The sequence below is a fragment of the Emydura macquarii genome, unplaced genomic scaffold, assembly GCF_026122565.2.
Source record: "Emydura macquarii macquarii isolate MOO-44397 ecotype Brisbane River unplaced genomic scaffold, CSIRO-AGI_Emac_v2 contig_2636, whole genome shotgun sequence".
Taxonomy (NCBI): domain Eukaryota; kingdom Metazoa; phylum Chordata; order Testudines; family Chelidae; genus Emydura; species Emydura macquarii.
In genome coordinates, this window is record NW_027132773.1 from 16,900,683 (window position 1) to 16,922,298 (window position 21,616).

At 39.6% G+C, this 21,616-nt stretch overlaps 1 protein-coding gene across 1 annotated transcript in view; it reads right to left on the minus strand.

The window, feature by feature from the left end:
* Positions 1-19,698, minus strand: part of BMT2 (base methyltransferase of 25S rRNA 2 homolog) — a 50,908-nt gene extending 31,210 nt beyond the window's left edge. The window contains exon 1 of the mRNA XM_067564234.1: positions 19,486-19,698. Within this exon, the coding sequence (XP_067420335.1) occupies positions 19,486-19,627 (142 nt within the window). The 5' untranslated portion in view covers positions 19,628-19,698. The remainder of the gene's footprint in view (positions 1-19,485) is intronic.
* Between the last annotated feature and the right edge of the window lie 1,918 nt (positions 19,699-21,616).

Genomic DNA, 21,616 nt, shown 5'->3' on the forward strand with positions numbered 1-21,616 from the left:
CTGTTGATATTAGACATTGTAGATGTTGTGACAAAATACGAGACATGCTTTAATCCAAAGTATAATCTTCTCTGGCTAGCTGAGCAAACATCATATGATGTGTGTGTTATATGCATGTGTGTGGATTAGGTATTCTATCAAGACTAGAATTCCAATCTATTTATCTATCCAATCTTAATCAGCCAATTCATAGATAGTGATACAGAAGAGTAAAGCAGTCAAGTAATGAAATGAAGTTAGCTGATCTCTATGAATGAATTTGTCTGCATTTCCCTCCTCTTGCTAAGCTACCCCGCAAACTGGATTCCTATAGTTCAGGTTAACCAAACTGGACATATCAAGACGTGAAAGAGGATGGAAAAGCTAACAAAGTAGCACCCGCCCTCTTCCTGATGCTTCATGTAGAGCACCCCAAAACAGAAGCAAGTTGCTTCCATTATTTCAGTAGTGCCTAACAGCTTGAAGATAACTCAGGGTTAGGTGCTGTCCATGCACATAGTAAGGTACAATCATTGCTTCAAAGAGTTTACAGAATAAAATACACAAGGATCTTTCCAATTTGACAGTACTTCCTCTGACTTTCTTCCTCTGATGCTTCTGCTAGGCATACCACAGGACGAGAGCAGCAGACACTCCCCTGCTATTACTAGGGCACTTGAGCAGTGTAAAGGTGAAAGATGAGAGAAAAAAAACACTTCCATATTTTTCATCCCCTCCTGCAAGATGAGAAAAGGCGAGAGTTGGTGCTTACACCGCATGAAGCAGCAGCAGATTGCAATGGGAGCAGTAATGCAGACAAGGATAGCATATTTTACTTTGCTGCTCCTTGTGGGTGCTGCTGTGGAAGCATCATGTGCAGCTGCAGTGAGAAACAGGCACACGTCAGAGCAAGGCGAACAAAGAAAAGGGAAGGACACAAAGAAATAAAGTGCTCTCTTCAGGTTGTGTGAAGATAACAGCTGAAGCTACTGACTCGGAAAAGCCAGAAAGGAAAGAATAAATAAATAAATAACCCAACCAACTTTCCTTTCCTCAAAATAGCCAGGAGGAATAAATAAAATAAAATATTCCCAAATTAGATGTGATGTTTCCCTGTTACTGCACTGAGTTTAAGAACCACCTCTCAACTATGGTAACGGCCTTAACTAAAAGAAGTTGGGTAGATTTGAGTTGTCAGTTAAGTCAAGAGTTGAACTGGGCTGGCTAAGCACACCAGAGCAGTTTCCATGAAAATGTAATATTGTGCTCCAGAATCCAAACTTTCCTTTAAAAGCCACCATCAGAAAGAAGCATCTAAGTTTAAAGATTTGTGAAGAAGACATTCAAAGTGTGAATCAAGCATAAACGGATGCAGTGATGTCTCCCTAAGTCTAAAGGCAGCCTAAAACAGAGAAACAAAACTGCTCGCCATTCATATCAACAGGAGTGTTAACTTATTAAATCTACTTATGACAATCTAAATGTCAACATGCTTGATTATTTACTGCTGATCAACAAGGAAGATGAGGGATGATTATGTATAACTGCATAATCCTCCTTGAATAGCAAATTGTTTCGGTATCATGAGTGGGCAAAGCATTACCTTTGCACTCCCTCCCACTATTTGACATCTGATTGCAGCAGGTGTGGGTATACAAAAATTTGGTAACTTGAACAACAGAGAAATTTAAGGCAAGCAGCTTAGCTCCTTGTTTTGTCAGACTACCTATCCAAGTGTAGTTCAGGGACGGTAAGCCCTTTACTCAGAAAAATTTCAGACAGCACAAAATGCAGATCATCAACAGAGTAAGGCATATATCAAATCAGGCATTTGAATTCTCTCATCTCAGACAGCATCCATGCCATAAGACCAAGAAGCAGACCACGTACAGTCTACATCTGACAGACAGAGACTAGGGAAACAGAGCAAACAAAAAAAAGCACTAATGCAGATTTGTCTGTCTGCTTCATGACTAGTACACAGCAGAAAAGTCACGCTGTCCCAATTAGTAAATTGGGTGGCTGATCAGAATGCTCAAACGCATATACATGGCACCTTTCATTCTCATTATTTCCCAAACGCACTGAATTAAGAGGTGTGTGTGTTTAAATTGTGTAGTTGGCAATAAAAGACATCAGCAGTTACATAGACATCAACCTGGGAGCATGCATGAGTAGGATGAGCAACAGGAGCACTCCTGAGGAGGATTTTTGGTACAAACTCTCTTCCCCCTGCTGGGTTTCCCTGGAACAGATTTCATGCAGGAGCACCCACATAAGACTGAACACAAATTGGTGGGGTAGAATGAGAAACTGTTCAGGGCCATGGCTACACTAGAGAGCTTGCAGTGGCACTGCTGTAAGCTCTCTAGTGTAGCCACTCTAAGCCAACAAGAGAGAGGTCTCTCACTGGCTTAATTACTCCAGCCCCTAGAGTGGCCATACCTGTGTCAGCAGCAGAAGCTCTCTTGCCAACATAAATGTCAGTGTGGACAGTGCTATATCAGCATAAGTTATGTCACTCAGAAGGGGTGGCTAATTCACACCACCGAGTGGCATAGCTTATGTTGACTTAAGCTGTCATGTAGCCATAACCTAGATTTCTTCACCCTCCACTGTCTGGTAAGACACTAATACAATTCCTGTAATTTCTCTCTCCTGGTTGGTGCATTAATGAAGCATGTGTATGGCCATGAAAATCCAATTTAGGAAAAGTCAACCACTGATCAGCCCAAGATTGGATATAAATAAACTCAATACCCAATAAATTCTAACACAACCTTAATGGTAGTCTTTCAACGGCTCCACCACAGTACTCTGAATCTTGCTAAATTAGGCTCATGTTAATAGGCACCACATGATAAGCTTCATCCAAGAGTCTTGTAGTTATCTAAAAGTTACTAGTGCTTTGATTAGTTGATCTAGTTTACTATTTGTTTACTGAGCCTTCTGAAGTGTGTTAGGCACTTTATAGACAAACAAGAAAGGCAGTCAAGATAAGACAAGATAAAAAAAATAAGGAAGTAATGTGAGGAAAAAAAATTACAAATAAAAGACCATGAGTTAGCTTAGTGGTATTACGCTCAATTTTACTTACAGTACTACCTTTATTTGGCCCATGCCTAGTTACTACCTACCACTGTCTTCTGACCACATTCCAAATTGCCATTATTTTTTCCTTACTAGTTAACCTTTGCATATTGCTTTTTCCATATTTTAAGATTAACTGTAGACATTCCCCCCCAATACAGTAATTTTGCCTCTTCAAATCCTTACCCAAATCTGAGCCCTCACCTACTCTTTTATTGGTAATCCTTTCACTTTCTCCCCCACCCAAAAAAACAACACTTGTCTAGGGTAGATGAAGAATGAGTTCAAATGAATTAAATTAAGCTGTGTCAGAGGAAGTCTGAGCTGTGTTTGTGGTTTTCTTTAAATGGCTGGCTCAAAAAGGTCACCAGGCAGCTGGGTCTGTGAAGTTGTTGCTGCTGTCACCATTTCTGCGGGCTGTCAAAGCAGGACCGGCATAACCCACTTTCACCTGCCCCAGGAACCCTCCTGCTACTCCAGGAACTGGACTTTTAAAACAAACACACATACAAACACATGAGTCATAGGAGAAAACATTAATTTAAACTGAAAGTAAATGAGAAATTAAGTTTCTGCCCCTTTCAAGTACAGCAAAAACTAAAAACAGACCATCTAGCTTTTAAAGCCAGCCTTACTGCCATGTCTTATTTCCCTAAACTACCTCCCTGGTAGCATAAATTTAATATGTGATTTAAGTGATAAATATGATTTAATATTGCACATTTGAGCTCCTAAAACCACAAATTTCCCTTGATGTTGCTTTCTGCTTCTTATTTCTTTTTTTCATATTTATCATGTTTACTCTAGTTTTGTTGCATTGAGAAGGCACTTCATTTTGAGGGAGGCCCTCTCCCATTACTCTCAAAGGCTTCACACGCAGCATGGCCACTAGCACCTGACAAGTAATGTATTCATAGTGCAAACTGAAAGGTTTCATGAACCTCCGGCCATCCCCTGGAATTCCACCTTGAGGACGAAAATCCTCAACTGACTTGAATATGTTTAAAAGCAGAGTTTTCATTTCAAACTGAATATGATATTGATGGAATAAGCACATTCATATATACTTTAAATTGAAAACAAAGTGTTGAAAAGACTCACTATTTGTGGACGGACTCCAAGAGGTGTTGGCAGCATCTGGATTTCAAATCAGAACTAACAGTGAATGAATATATTCTGACTTCATACTTAATAGGGCTTGCCATTTAAGTTTCAGAGTTGCAATGGAAATGTAGACTGCAGTACACTGGTTACAGAACATAATGAACCTTAAGAACTAGATGGGATACAAACTGATTTATGAATCAAAGCTTAGGTAATGGAAGATGCAGTGAAGTTTACAAGAAGGACTTTGCATAGCAACTTTGGACTGCTTGATCATGGAAATAAAAGAGTCAACGTGAAAATGTCTCATTGGCTATTTCAAAAGAATGTACTAAAGACTGTGATCATGATGTGTTCAAGTTTATGTTCAAGCATAACCTAGAAAGAATCAGAAATTCTTACATAAAATTAGAAGGGCTTCCTTGAATAATATTTCCTCCTGTCCTTATATTAAGCTCTTCACCTCAGATAATTATTGCTCCCAGTTCATCTTTACTGTAGGGGTTCCTTTTCAAATTCAGATTTGTAGACCCCTGCAAATCCATGTATATCCACGGATCATTTTTATGGATCGCAGATTGGATGCGGATACAAATTTTGTATCTGTGCAGTGCTCTAAACATAGGATCTCAAAGCAGCTCTCTGCAATTCATAAGATCTCAAAGGCAGGGAGGCAGCCTCATAGGCTATGAGCTGCAGACAGCTGCTTCCCTGCCTTGGAGATCCTATATACAGTACACACACGCACACACACATGCTCCTTCTGAGAGGCACTGTGAGATAGCATGCTACTGCGGTTTCAGTGCAGATGCGGATACAGATAAAAGACTGAGTGCGATCATGGGTCAGATACAAGGTGATTCTTCTGGATGTGGATCCACATTTTTGTGTCCCAATATGGCTCTACAGATTTGAGCGTTGTCTCCGTCTCTCCCCTCCTATGCAACTTAAATCCTATTTGAGCATGGATTCCTAAAAAAGCTGTTCAATGACCCATTCTCCTATAAAAGAAATCAGTCATGTAAGTGTCAAACCCAGGAGATTCTGATTTATGACAACTTCTCATAACATGACAATTTTACAAGCCTCGCAGGTCCTTGCAGCAGCTTTACTTTAAAAAACATTTATGTTTCTGTTTGGTTCCCTCTCTTCAGGGTTGTTAAAAATAACTTATCACCAGTTCTGTATGTCCCAGAAGATTAATTTTTTTAAGCATTTACTTGGTTATCTTTCCTTGCAATTCTGTCACTGACTGTAAACACAACTGATGACCTAAGAGATTCCTTGTGGCAGTATATTCTTTGACATGAGAAAATTCCAATCCCATGTACCTAGCTCAGATGCATTCCCCAGACTATGTTCTCTATCCATGTAAGCCTTCTTCAGGCTTAAAAAAAAAATCCAGTTTGTTATCTTACCCCCTCCACCCCATTTTTTTTTCTAAATGAAGTCTTTCACATGTACACCTTTAAGTGGTGCTAAATGTGGTGTTCATAAAAGGTAGCTTTATCATCAATTAAATGGGTAATTTCTTGGATGAGATTACTTTTAGTTAGAAAAAAATTCCTGACAGGACAAAGTTAAATAAGTCCTGTCAAACAGAAAATTTATCTTTTATTTATATTTAGAGGGGACAGTGAGGCTACAGTCTAAAGAAAGTTGCAGGCCCACTTCCCGTTTCCGGAATGGAAACAAAAACAAATGATTTATTTGAAAAACTTTAAATTTAGATGAACAAGTGACTTAATACCTGAGTGCTGATTGTACGCAGCACCATACAGAATGGAGAGACAGGATCTCTGCAGCAAAGGTGATAGGATACTTCCATACAAGTCTATTTGATTAAGCATGGTTCTTTTTCTCAGTTTCTTCTGCATTTTAGCTCAAGCATGTGTCAGCACCTTGTCTCCAACAGTGGCCACCACCAGATGTTCAGAAAAAGGTGCAAGAACTCTTGCAGAAAACAGCTGTGGGATAATCTGTCCCTCACACAAGCCTCATCCTAACACCTACTAATTGCTGATACTATATATTTGAGCATAAGACTCTAATCACCAGAATCAATACCAGTAATCAGAGCTTTATTGTTGCACAGGAAAAATAAGACCAACAGTTTTAAACATACAGATCAGGAAATCTGTGATATTTTTAATCAAAGCCCAACTTTATGCATGGTTTCCTTTCAGGAGAGTGGGGAGATTAATTTGTGCTTACAATAATCAGCAGGAAGAGTGATAAAATTAAACATTTTTTAAAAAGCCATGGCACTTACCAGGCACAACCAAGACTGAATTCACTGTAACAACTTCCACAAGAATAACAGAAATCCTGACTATAGTTTCTAGTCTTTGTCATCCATCTCCTCGACATAGCTGTCATATCGTGGTAGATTCTACAGTTAAACTCACAAGCATATACTGTTCTTCCCATTGTAGTGCTTCCAATTACATTTCACAAGCTGATTATAGCTAATAGTAAACAAGAAAACTCACATATATGACCAAGTATTACAGAGTGAATAGACAGCACTTCATATTCCATGAATTTCTTATACTAAGGGCTGGTTCACACTTACTGCATGATTCGGCGGCAGTCAACAGGAGTTATGCAAACTACGCAGAGTATTTTTGCGTAACTGATGTTGATTGCTCTGCTTCCCTTCTGCACGCTGTTCTCACTGTGCTGAGCCGACAGCTCAGTGCTACGCTACTTGAGGGGGTGGACTTACTCAGTTGACTTCCTGATCGATTGAGCAGGTCTCACTGACCGCTCAATTGATCAAAAAGATCAATCTGGCGGTGGCGATTTTGACGCCGTCAGTCTGAACATAGCCTGAGTCTTCATAACATATTACCTTCTAGATAGTGATATTTCTTACCCCCTATTGTAAAGTGCTTTGAGAACCTCAGATGAAAAAGTGTGTCTGTCTGTCATGTATGTGCAAATTATAACGCAAGTCCCAGATCACAGAAGACTCCACTGGGGCAGGTCAGCTCTTTGTATGAAGGAGGTGTATAGTCATTACCATCAATCATGCTTCCTTTGCCATTCAGCATATTTAAAACGGAAGCATGGATGCATTTCTGGTCTGGCTTATAATGACTACAGAGTTACCTTTCTAGTTGGCAACTGAAGCAGCAGAGTTCACTCAAACAAAATACACACACAAACTCTTGCCATTCACATTGGAATTTATTGCCTGATCCTGATACCTGATGTTTTTATTTTATTGGGGGGTGAGGGGGAAGGTGAACAGAAGAGACAGGTCCTGATTACCCAATGTACAATTTCAGTTTCCACAAGTTAAAAATTATGCAAACTGCATTCTTAAAATATAACTATCAATGGCTATTAAGAAAAATGATTAAATAATTATTTTAATTTTTTTACTTCAGCTGTTCGTTTTCCACTTCAACAGGACATACTTAATGTATTGACATGTCACATTATATATGTAGCTTTGTTATTCACAATTTAAATATACATAACTAAAAACTGTCATTTTAAAAAGGAACTTGCACTATTTTATCTGTGTACTCTTATTTGTAATATGTTGTAAGAAATCAGTCATCAGTGGTTCTACTCTCAGAAGGTTTAAGTGTTGTAAACTGCAAGAGTAAACTAAAAAGTTAATCAGCTTGAAATAAAGATAGTAAAAACTAATACTCAGACAATAACCTTTTAGATACAACACTATAACATTATCCTATCAAACACATTAAAATGCAAAAAGTCTAAAGTATACACTGAACATAACTTAAAAGAAATTGAAGGTAAGACATAATCACGAGCAATTTTAGAGTGCTTCAAGTCCTTAAAAAGGTACAAAATACATATCTAACTACTTATAATTTACTCTTGTAACTTAAGAGTGTTTTGGTGATTAAATCTAATATTTCACTAGAAGCATGTTTTATGCAACAGAACATATTCTCTCAAAATCTCTAGATTTAAACAAAAAGCTGAGTAAATTACACCAACCCCACAAAGTCAACTTCAAATCTTGATAACACCAACCATTTTCTTAACTTATGGTAAACCTTCTGTTACCTTTGTACATAAAAAAGATGTGCGTTGGTTGAAACTGGGGATCACAATGTTGGTTTTGTTAGTGGAATTTATTAAAATTTTGTTATGTTTGTATTGCTGACAGGGTAGAGCGTTCTATCCGTGGGCAATGCCAGTGTTTATTTATGAAAGTATTTTTAGGAGTTTTCTAAAGCAATCCAGAACTATAAGGGGACTGTATGTAGGGTAGTACACATTTATTTTGATTTGTGTGTCATCTTACTTGCTTATTCTTTTTTGTTTTGTATTTTTAAAAGGGATGCAGACCATTTTATAACAGTGCTAAAATAAGTCAGATTTGGATATAATTTGGAGTGGCCTTGTCCTCAAGAATCTAATATTTATTTTAAAAAAGCCATTTATATGTCACTGAAAAAACAAAGTGATAATTAAGCTGATGCAGAACACGCAATGTGTGAGCTCTCAATGTTGCTCTTCACCATTTAGCAAAAACATTCACAGGACTGTGCATCTCTTTGTTGGTCCCAGAAATTAAAAACAAACATAGCACATTGTCTACTGCTGGGTTAAAAAACTATCATTTTCATGTTTCTACAAAGAAGCTTTTCGATGCTTCCCTTTAATCTTCCATTTTAAAGGAAAGCAACATCTGTTAGTTGCAAGGATACAATGCACTACTGGAAGACTCCAAATTTCAAAAGCCTAGTTATGGTAACATACCATTTAGACCCTTGGGCTTCTGCTTAGAATTTTTTTTTTTTTTTTTTTTTTTTTTGTGTAAACTAGAATGTATTGCCATCAGACTAATTTTTAACATGTCCCATGTAAGAATTATAATTTAAGTGTTTGTAAGAATAGCTTTGATTCATTCACTGAAACAGTATATCAGTTTACACAGCATGCTAAACAGCAATAAATGGCAACAAACATTGTCAACTAGGGCAGTGGTTTTCAGCCTGTGATCCACGGATGCCTGGGGATCTGCAGATTATATCTAAGGGGTCTGCAAAAGAAGATCATTACCAAAGAACTGTGGTTTTCAACCAGGGGTCCATGGACCCCTGTGGATCCGCAGACTATATCTGAGATTTCCAAAGGGATCCGCACCTAACTATAAATTTTTTATGGGTCTGAGACTGCAAATGAAAAAAGGTTGAGAACCACTGAGCTAGGGCAATATTAGGTTAAAAAATTCTTAGAGAAACTCAACACGACAAATTCCACACTGTTCTTAAAGCTTGAGCTGACAACTCATTTTATTGTTTTCCAACTGTCAAATCAGACTCTAGACTTTAGATGAGATTCACCTACTGTACCAAGACCATTTTATATAATTTAAATGATTAAAATGGAATGTATTCTTACATTATAGTCCACTAATTGACTATTTTTCATCCTAGCCCCATTACCAGACCAAGTTAACATAGAACTTATCCAATTCCCTGCAGCAAGTATCTGGTATGCTATGATGGAAAAATACCCAGTGCTCCATTATGTAACAAACATGCCCTCTTTTAAGTACCAGGAAATGGTGCTACAGTACTGGAAGACATGGTAGTGGCTAGGCAGAGAAAAGGTCAATTAAATTAGGAATGCTACCAACTATCTTGTTCCACTTAAAACATTCAGCATGTTCAAAATTCTAGAAATGTACTAATCATCTGCCTTCCTCTGACACAACGTTTTTAGTATTTTAATGGAGCTCAAACTATTTCACAAGACGTGTATCTACTTTTACATTTGTCCAAAACAGAATATACTTTAAGAACTATTTACACAAAAAGGATAATCATATTTCTGATTGCACTTACTAGAAATATTTGCTTTATAAACTTTAATATTAAACTGGCATTTTGTGATCTAATCTGAAAAAGGATGACACTAGTAACTGTGGCAACTAAACATGAGCCTGCTTTCATTTAGCTATACGTTCCTGTGTCCTCAAATGTTTTGAGGCTATGCAGTACATGTTGGTTTCAATTTGTTGTCCCACAAAATTTTAGAAGAAAATTTATAGCAGCTATGATTACATTAGTTAACTTCCTGACTTAATTTTGACATAATATTATAATTACTAGTTTATTTTTAACCTGAATTTCATAGAAACAAACTGCAAAAAGTGCAGTATAACAGTTCTTTGAACATGCAGTAGCAGAGCTATTGTAACAATGCTAATACAGCTTTGCACAGCCTATGTTATCCAAGGCTCATGCAAATTCTAGTTTATAACATATGATAATCAGTACATTTACACTACTTATATAAAACTCAAATGGAAAATATTTTAACAAGAGACCCCCCCCAGTCAGACTATTTTATTCTGGCTCTAAATGCATATTCAGCATACACTGCATAAATAAATGTACGGAACCAATACAAAGGCAAATGAAGACACTTGTTAAACTGACATCATGCACCGACCTGCAATATCAGTTTCAGAAATCCTATATACAAAGCAAATACAATATACCAAACATAAGTCTTAGAATAACTATTTTGTTATTTAAAAGTAATGGTTGAAAACTACGTAAAGGATCACATGACCAATTGTTGCCTGTTTCTAGAGTCTAACATGGGGTATGGGGGATTTTTTTAGAATTATTTGAATCAAAGATGCGTGTGCTTTTTTTTTTTTTTTTTTTTAAATCTTCATTTATAATACATTTCTCTACCAATCAAACTTTGACAGTTTTAGATGTTCTTTTCCTCTGTTTTCAAAGTGGCTTTTTGTTTGGTTACTTCCTTGTTTGTGCAGTTGTCTGTGATGCCACTGTTCAGGTTGGTAGAAACTCAAAAATATAATTTGTTATTTAACTTCTGCAGATCCAGAAAAGGGAGAGCACGAACCATGGGAAACCATTACTAAAACAACAACAACAAAAAACTTGTTTCTTAGGAAAGCACCTTGCAGCTTTCAGCTGTTTATTGTTTTAAGGTCAGTCACATTTTGGGGCTTATTTACATGAAATCATTACTAAAAATTAATGCCATAATGAACTTTTGAATCTGATGGCTATTATTGTTTGAAAATGTAACTTGGTACTACAGGTATTTCCCTCTTACTGGAGTGGAATTAATACAAGTGATGAATGGCACTGGTTCTATATCATGTTCAAATTAAATTTTCTAAAAGAATCTAGAAACTGTAATGCTTACTAGACTTATGTGATATGTTATCTAGAGAAATTTTAAGTGGGCTTGGTATTGGTAGTTTCTACATACATTTTCTTTCTTTTTAAAAGAAGTCAGACGGCCCAGCCTGTTAGTACAATTTCCTGTTTCTTTTATCCACAGTCAAGTATCTTTTTAACTTAACAAGGAGTACCTTCACTGACTATCTAAGGAGAGTTTTTCAAAGGCACTCAACTTCGCTGGTTTTCGATGGGAGTTGAGCACCTAATCTGTCTTTGTAAATCTCCCTTCTAAACTATGTATAAAACCTGCATGTCCAGGGATAAGGTTGCACAGAAGACACTTACTCAGGAAGCTGTCACATGACTGCACAGTTACAAAAGGAAGAATTCACTTAAAGAGATCTACCCACAGTTATTATTTGGGAAGATTATGAAAGAACTGCCTGCATTGCAGGAAGTGAGTTTTGGGGTTTGTTTGGGGTTTTTTGGGTACAGGGGTGGATGAGGACTGGGGGAACGTTCTGCTATGTACACAACTCTTCCTTTCTGTTAGTATTTTTTTGTTAATTGCAAAATACACTTTACATTCTTTGTCAAAGACTTAACATTGTTAAAAGGAATCCTTTTTTTAAAAAATGGGGAAAATTTGTTTTTAACTTTATTGTAAAGTCAGGTGTTTGAAAATAGGCAAACTGAAGGATGAAGATAAGCTCTACAGAGCTATAAAAAAAGTTTCAGTGAACGACAGCTGAACTCAAACAGAAGTGATGACATTTTGATTCCATATAGCACGGTCGAGCAGTGCCATATTAATTATTATAGGCGGCGCTGGGAGTTACATTTACTCAACACTTTCCTTTGGAAGACCCCATTTTCAGTGGCTTGTAACTTGCCAAACTGTTTGGGCTTAATATTTTCTGTTTGGTGACTGCCTGAGGCTGAATTTTTTGTGAGGTTTCAGCTAAAATGTTTCAGCTGTTTCTGAGAACAACATTAAGGGAAACATGTTTTGCCTATGTAAAAAAATTCTTACAACCATAAGTTGAGAAACTGTATGGCCACCATGCTGTGGAAAAGAGACCAGAAATTTGGCAGGGTCACCCTGGTGTCAGGGTTTTGCCTTTTGCCATCCCTGTGAAAGTTCACCTAAATTTGGCAAAGTTATAAGTCTCTGGAAAAAAAAAATCTAAGTTTGCACATGTTCAGTAGAGCCTTCCTAGAATTTGGCAGCCAGATTCTTGAAGATTTCATCTGTATTGAGCATGCTTCATCCCCACAAAGCCTGTGGGCCAAATAAATGGCAATTGTGCCTTCCCCAGGAGCAACTGACAGCTGCAGATACAGAGCAGGACTTTTCCTACAACTGCTTCTCCTGGCTGTGGTGCCAGACACCAGAAAAGAGAGCAGGAAAAAATGTGTCTCGTGTTCTCATTGTCCCCTCCTTTCTTTGCTATGGCAAAAGAAGTAGGTGATCATGTGATTTAAGACTATCAGAATGCAGAGTCAAGAAGGGACAAAATTAGAATGCCATGGGCAACTTTAATTTTCATATTTACTAACTTCTGAGTGCTTGACTTTGCAACCTTAGCATTCTTCTAATTTAGTTTTGGGGTTGCAGTTTATTTATAAATTAAATTTCACATTTCAGAGTTGAGGGTGTTTTTAGTTATCAGTTTTATTTATTCATTGTTACTTAACTTATTTGAACCATAGAGGTCTATGATAATTAAGAGGTAACATCTACATGCATCTACCAGGTTAATTGGTCAGACATGGATTCAAGTGCAAGCAATACACAAACAACAATACACAGCTCTCTCTATACTTCATCACGTACGACCACATCACCACCTCCAAGATGGCCTAGTGCTTGGACGAGATCAGCTCATGAATGAAATAACTGGCTCAAGCTGAACCTGAGCAAAACAGAGGTGATGTTGGTAGGCAGAGGAAAGTATTTTGAGACGTTTGCAGCCACAATGCAATCTCCTTTAAGTTCTAATCCACAATTGGTCTATTCAGTCTGTAGTCTAGGAAAACTCTTGCGTTCCTCACTGACACTAAGCTCTCATATTGTGATGGCCAAGAGTAATGCTTTCTATCCCCTCTGGCTGGCTAGGAGACTCCATCCCATCCTGGCAGACAAGACCTGGCTTCATTATTCATGCCTTCATCACCTCTCAACTGAACTATAGCAATGCAACATATCCAGGGGTGAAATCTTCAGGATTTAGGAAACTCCAACCAGTATAAAACACTGCAGTGCATCTCCTCAGCAAGACAGGCTACCATAAGCACATCACATCTATTCTCCACTTTCTACACTGGCTTCCCATAGAATTTTGAATTAAATTCAAGGTCTTAGTCATTATTTTCAAACCACTTCCTGGCCTGTGCCCAGGATACCTAAAAGACCATTTAAAGCTCCAGGATAAAGACCCCGGTCAACAACTTTTGCTCCTCTAGCATTGTTGAGGGTTCCATTACAAAATGAAAGCTCATCTGTGCAGAAGACAGAATCTTCCCTGGTTGGTCGAAGACTGTGGAATCAACTCCCCAGGAACTAAGGACTATCACAAACCTCACCACTTTCCACTTCAAGTGCAAGGCACATTTCTTTCACCTTGCTTTCTCTAAAACGTAACAACAATATACTGAATAAACACAACAACATAAAGACCCTACTATAACAAGACATTTAATTCCATATTTCTCCCTCTGGTGAGCAGATGAGAGAACAAGCAATATGTAACAGATGTGTAAGCACATTGCTTAATGTACTACTGCAAGGTGCTAGATACTACAATGAGGGGCATGGTATTAAAACCTGAATACAACAGACTATATTCCTGCTCTGAGGATCTAATAGTCTAAGATAAACAGTTCAGATGGGGAACAGAAGTACAGTGTAAGAGCAAAATTACATTTATACAAAATGAAATTATGAAATAACTGAAGTTTATGCATATATAACGTTCATTCCTCATTTTCTATTTTATTTTTATTGCTTTTTGAAAGTATATTGTTTTATATCTAATTACATTTTTCCTTTTTTTGTGGGAGTAGAAAAGTTAGAAGTATATTAGATTTTCTCAGAGAAACACAATTTAAGGCCAGATCAGGTAGTTTCACATCCTATATTTCACAGATCACCAATACCATCCAGCATCTGTACACTAAACCCAACAACCAAAATTAGACCAAAGTAATACAACCCTCAGGAGACTAGACTATTATGTGACACAGGCAAGAATTAGAGGGACTGAGATGCACCAGTGTCCGAAGTCCCTGCAATGTCAGGAAAATGATTAAGTGAGATGTACCCAAATAATTCTGGCAAGTGATCCAGCCCACATGCTGCAGAGGAAGGCAAGCACCTCACTTTTCCAGGTCACTGCCAGTCTGATCGATGGGAAAATTCCTTCTCAAGCCCAGATATGGTGATCAGTCAGATCCTGACCACATGAGCAAGAACCAGCCAGCCAATCACGTGGGAGAGAATGCTCAGTGCTACCTCAGAGCCCTGGCCCTCCTTGTCCAATGTCCCACCCCCAACCGTGGTCATCCAATTTGTTTCAGAATAAGGATATTTCACTTATCAGTCCTTTCATCTAATAACTTGAGAAAAATTTGTCCACATTTGTGCAGAAGTCACTGGCCTGAAATAGTTTGAAACAGTTTATTCAGAATTTAGGGTAATTTGGTTAAAGTGTTTAACCACTGTTGATAAGAATCAATCATGTTACAACTGTTTAAAAAGAGAATTTTAAATAAAATACTCTCTAATAAACACTGATTACCTAATAACCCATATTAAAGCCATTTTAGACTGAAGCTATTTATGTTTCAGAAAATATGGTTCAGAGACAAGTGTGGACAGGGTTGAAGGGTACTATAATCACAAAACTGTTCTATGACCATTTTGGCTTACCCATTTCTCTACAAAACTTTTCCCTCTCATTTACCAACTAAATGCCAAAGGTAAACCCAACACTTGCACTAGAAATGGGTCAGACTGACCATGCCCTGCAAACAGAAAAAGGAAGTATGGGTTAAGAGATGCAAAGTAAAGATCTGAAAATAAAAACAAAATGCTTTTTTTGTGGTGATTGAGAGCTACAGAAGAGAAAACCACCATGTTTTCCAGTCTCATTTCCAGATTAAAGGGACAGATTTTAACATATGGGCTAGGTAATGACTGGTTGCAGCACATGCTTGCCACAAAGAAAATGAAATAAATTAGAACTAATATGGTAATCCATCCTAGAGATTAGTCACACTATAAATAAAATAGTCAATATGTGGGCCATCTAACATGCAATAACGGTGCTGTTGAAAATGGAGAAGCCTAAACAATCATGGAAATAAGCAAAGATGTAACTTTGAGGGAAGTGGCTTTATAGAACATTACTGTACCAACTTTTGAAAGAACTGCCTGACTGTGAATGACCTGATGCTAAATGAGCTTTCAGTTACATACATTCTATTAGATAAGATTATCTTTTAACTAGGAACTTCACATTAAAACAAACATTGTTTTCACACTTAAACAAAAACGTTTACGACTTGTTCAGACCCGCATTAGCCTGTAATATTAAAGCAAACCAATGTTATTTTTACACTGACTCATTTCTTTAAAAAAGAAAGGGGAGTCATGGAGGGCAATAAATCAAAGTGAGGTCAGTGATGCCAGCTGTAAACAAGTCAGGTAATACATGGACTTGCCTTTTAAATTCACCCAATAGTAAGTCTAACTCTAGTAATGGTCTCACTCACATCAGCACTGAAATCTGCTTATTAGAAGTAAGTCTGTATAACAGCAAAAAAATTCATCTAAACGCCTTGGGGAAGTGACTATTTCAATACTTCTCTCAGACGAAGTAACTATTAAAATCCCAATGACAATATGAAAGTGAATTCTCTGAGAATCATCTGTATTATGTAAAGTAATTATATAGTTCTCACTGAAGAAGTTGAGCATGCTCCCTTTTTTCCTGGTAGTTCGTTGCAAACAGTACGCTTGTGACTTAATATATGAAAAAGTACTGTTGGAAAGTCCATGGTGTTGCCTGCTAGATACCACCGTTCAGATGAGATGGGAATTAGCTTTACAGAACAAGGCCTGTCAAATGGGAAAATACAGAAAAAATCCCAGTTACTCCTACATCTTACTGCCTTTATCAAAGATTTGTGAAGATCAGCAGCTTCATTACTACTTGCATAAAGCCCGGTGGATGTATGTTTAAGGATTTAACTTTGTCTTTGTTTTCTGAATGTTCCACACTTACATGGAAATTAAAATGCTGGTGTACTACCAAATGAATGTAGCTTTTCGCTCCTTTAGTAAGCTGCTATTTTGGATTTCATCGAGATAATATGCATTTTACTCTGTATATCTAAGACGACAATACAGAACTCAGAAAACAAGCATTTCCAGGTATTAAAGTTCAATAAGATGTTAAAGCTCTAGAGAGGGAGACTCCCAAGCACGTTTTTAGAAGGTTAGGGTGTAGTGGAGAAGATAAGACTCAGAGCTCCACTCTACAAGTCAGACTTTACAGGAGATAATTATTTCAACTTCAATGTGAAAGAATAATTATACTGATATCTAATAATTCATGAGGATTTCAATTGATTAGATTATAATGGGTGGAAAGTGCCATGCTGTAGAAATATGATTTATCAAACAGTTTTGTTATTTTCCTAAAAAATACAATTCACAGTGTCTGCGAAACACTGAAGGTCTCACTAATGTGCAAGATGCAGTACACAAGTAAAGTCAAACAAGTTTTACAAATAACACAATGTACTTTGCTCTAATAACTGTGCATTCTGAATAAGAAAACTGGTATTAATACCAGTAAATTATTTCCTACATATTCATTTACCAATGGCAAGTAAGAAACTTTTCCTGGGGACAGGATATTTCTGCAGAATTTAAGTTTTCATTAAAAAAAAAAAAAAAGAAAAGTCATTTCTTAGCTGAGGGCTTCTCTACACAAGGGAAAAGGCCCAGAATAATTATTGTAGAATAGCTACTGCTGAATGGATCAACCTAATCCACAAAAAGGCACTCAGTGCAGAATAAGAGTGTCCCAGTAGGACAGTAGGAGTGCCAAATAACTATTGCAGTTTAAATATCCCTAAGTATATTACACTAACTTCCCCTTGACATTTCTGTGTAGAAAAGCCCTAAGTGTGACTGTCTTTTGAATCTGCAGACAGAAGCTGAAACAACAGAAAGGTGTTAAGTGCCAAAAGCCCAAATCCTGGCAACAGAAGACCATTTGAGCAGCTAAACTGTGTGTTGATAATGGTTCCTCAGCCTGGAAGATGAGAGAAATTCTCCTTTTCAAGCTTGTGTGGCCATTATGGGTATGTCTACATTGCATCTGGGAATGAGCCTCCCAGTCCCAGTTGAGAGACTTGTGTTAATGAGGCTTGCTAGTGCACTAAAAATAGCTCTGTAGACACTACAGCTTGGACTTTCAAGATTGAGGGGGATGGGGTGGGCTTGAGAGCCCAAGCTCCAGTCAGTCTGAGCCTCAATGTCAAAATGACATTTACACAGCTATTTTTACTGTGTGGCTCCAGACTGAGAGGCTCACTCCCAGATGTAGGGTAGACATGCCTAGCAAGGCTGGACTGACTAATGCTTCTTGGTCTCCAACATGAAACAGCTGATAGATCTATCTTGTAGATAGCTAAAACCAAATCCCATGCAAAGTTGGGCTAGGATACACAAGGAATGTGTGTTCTCAGGATTTGGCGAGTCCCCACAGAGAGCAGCATAGTACCATTTCTGCAGCAAGGTGGCCTTCAAGCAGCCACGGACAAAGAGGTAGGAATTAGTCTAAGATGTAAAACACTCTGAGATCTAAAGATTAGAAATATTATACAAGAAGCGAGGTATTGTTCTAATAAGAATAGTTTCCAGTTCCTGAATATCTTTGTAAAAGATACCAGCACTAGCTCAACAAGAAATGATGGCCTTGATTCAAGAATTATTGGATGAAATATTATGGCCTCTGTTTTGCAGGAGGTCAGACTGGATGATAATAAACCTTTCTGGTCTAAACATCTCTTAATCTCAACTTTACAGTTTGTCTTATTTAAATCTTCCAAACTGCTATGTCTAATTTCTGGGATGCTTCTGCTATCCCAATCCCATACCAAACATGCACACATTTGAAGCTCTCATGGAGGGTAAGGGCAGCATTCTCAGAGTGACCTTCAGGATCACATGTCCAGGGCTGTTAGTAAGTGAGAGATAGTATACTTCATAATGTAAAAGTTTGTTGCAAGAGCTCACTTCAACATCAGCTATTAAGTTTCAGGATGAGTGGAACTAATGATATCTTATGCCGATGAGACTATATCTATAATCAAGTGCAAAAGAAATGAATTAATAGTCTTGTGTTTACATCACAGTGTATCATTTATCCATAGCACTTCAGCTGTCTGTACATCCCAAGGAATAAGCTCAGACATTTGTCATGAGCAGTTGTGGGTGAGGAAGAACAGCTTCACGGTGTTGGGTGAGGGACAGGGCACTGGACAAATGGACACTTTGTCAGCTGTGAGCAGCCCAGCTGGCAGTGGAGCCCGGTTCTGCAGGATGAAGTACCGAGAGCACCTACAGAGGGCAGCACTGGAGTGGCCAGGAGAGCAGCAGAGCCTCATCACCGCCGGCCCCGGCGTTACTAACCGCAGAGGTGCACACACAGCGCTTCCCCCTTCCTCGCACGTCCAGACTCTGCGCAGCGCCTACAGCCGCAGGCAAAGATTGCAGCTCCCCGCGCCCCCGTGTTTATTGGGGGAGGGGGCCCGGAGAGAGGCACGACGCCGGGACCTGTCCCCCTCCCTTGCGGGGTGCTCCTCGCCCCCCCTTCCTGTAGGTGTAGCAGTTGGAGTCTGGGGAGCTCCCCGGGCTCCTCCCCTGCCCCTCAGGCCCCGTGCAGGGGGCGGCTCCCCCCGGGGCCCTTTCCCCGGGCCCGGGGGCGGCTCCCCTCGCCCAGCTCCCCCCGGACCCTGGGAAGGGGGCGGCTCCCTCCAGGCCCCTCTCACGGCCAGCTCTAGCCGCCCACCCGCGGCTGCCGAGGGGCTCGGTGTGGGGGAGGACCCAGCCCGGCCGTGCCCCGGCATTTACCTTCCCGGTACTTCCTGCGCAGCCGCCGGTGGACGCTCTTCACCACCCCGGAGAGCTTCTCCTGCTCCAGCTTCCTTTCCTGCTCCGGGGGTTGGGGCAGGGATGCGGCGGCGGCAGCCCCGGGCCGCTGCTCGGGCTCCATGGTGCTGCTACCGCGGCTCCTCCCCCCTCCAGACCGCACCGCACGCAGCCGGCCTGGAAGGTGAGATGATCGCGCTGTCTCTATGGCAGGGCAGAGTAAGCACTGGGCATGCCTGGACATGTGACCTGGACTCCCGCATTGCCTGCTGGGAAGTGTAGTCCTCAGCCATTGACAGCGGGGGGGGGGGGGCATGGAACGCACAGGCCAGCCCAGGATCAGATCTGACTCATCCAGGCTTGTATGCAAGTGTAGTTGTAGCCATGTGGGTCCCAGGATATCAGAGAGCCCCAGTGGGTGAGATAATATCTTTTATTGGACCAGCTTCTGTTGGTTTTGGAAGGTGTGTTGTGGCGGGTCATTGTAGCAGTGGAGAGGAAATATTTCTTTATGCAACCCACAGTCAACCTGTGGATCTCTTTGCCAGAGGATGTTGTGAAGACCAAGACTATACCAGGGTTCAACAAGAACTAGATAAATTAATGGAGGATAGATACATCACTGGCTATTAGCCAGATGGGCAGGGATGCAAAACCATGCTCTGAAGTGTCCTATGCCTCTTGTTTGCCAGAAGCTGGGAATGAGTGACAACTTGATGATTACCGGTTTTGTCCATTCCCCCTGAAGCACCTGGAATTTGCTACTGTTGGCAGACAAGACACTGGGCTAGACAGACCGTTAGGCTGACCCAATATGGTCATTCTTATGTTCTTATGAGATATGTCTGCGGGTTTTGCATCTATTGCCCAGGCATGGTCTGCTGCCGCTTTCAGTTGGTGTGTCCTAGACCGTGGGGAGCTTGCTTTTAACGAGAGCTTGGAGAGGTTAGTGGGTTGTTTGAAGACCAAAAGAAGGGGTTCAGGAAAGATTTCTTTCAAGATGGGGTCCCCATTGAGTATGGGCTACAGCGTTTTAAGTGTCGACTTGCCTTTAGTACCTTTCCCAGACCTGAAGAAGAGTTTTGTATAGCCCAAAAGCTTGTCTCTCTCATCAACAGAAGCTGGTCCAATAAAAAATATTACCTCATCCACCTTGTCTCGCTAGCCAGCCTAACTCCCTGCATCCAGTGGGGCCTGATACTGCACCATCACACACTGTGGGAGATCTCTACTGACTTCAATGGGAATGCCCAGGGCCTTCAGGCATTCACCTGAAGGCCTTTCTTGGGGCCCCTGGGAATAATTTACTGGTTTCAGCTTTTGCTCTAAAACTCCGAGAGCCATAGGTTCAAATCCCAGGATCCTCTCTAGTACAAAGGGACATACAACATGTTTCATTCAGCTTGTGCATCTGCCTTCTGGTGACAAGACCTTTATAGCCACTGTCCTGACTGCTTTACAGAGGCTTTAAAGGTACCAGACCAGTTTTCACAAAAGGAGGAGCTTTCTCTGAGATCCTTGGCTAAATTATGCACTCTTGCCAGCCCTTCCTAACTCTTTTGCAGCTTGCTGTGGCCAAGTTGGTTGCCACCCTCCACCCCAAAAGCAGTACTTTTTTTTGTATATGGTCCCAGCTTGAGACAGCCTGCAACTCTAAGGCATAATTTTAAATTGACTGATTTAGGTTTGTATCTATACAAGTACACTCATACTATCTGGAGAGATCGTTCCATGATGCTTAACGGCATAGACAGAGAGAACAGATGAAAAATGTTGGCCATAATAGTGAATGCATTGTTTGACAAATTGCATCTTGCAGATTTGACCATGTCTCTTTCTCCTAAGGCTCCCTTCCTCTGTTTTCTCTACATTGCCACTGACTTTTCAGATTGTACCCAACTGCCAAAAGAACAGACAAGCCAGGCCTCTCTGAGTGGTGACAATTTAAATGGGTCAGATTTTACATCGCACTGAAACAGGTCTGGTAAAATTGTTCCTCCCCAGTAGAGAATATTGTAAAAAGTGCCTTAAAATAATTCAGTTCAAAATAAATTCACTCAAAAAGTGAATCTTAGCAGGTGTGTCTCCATATTCTGAACCTTCTGACCTTCAT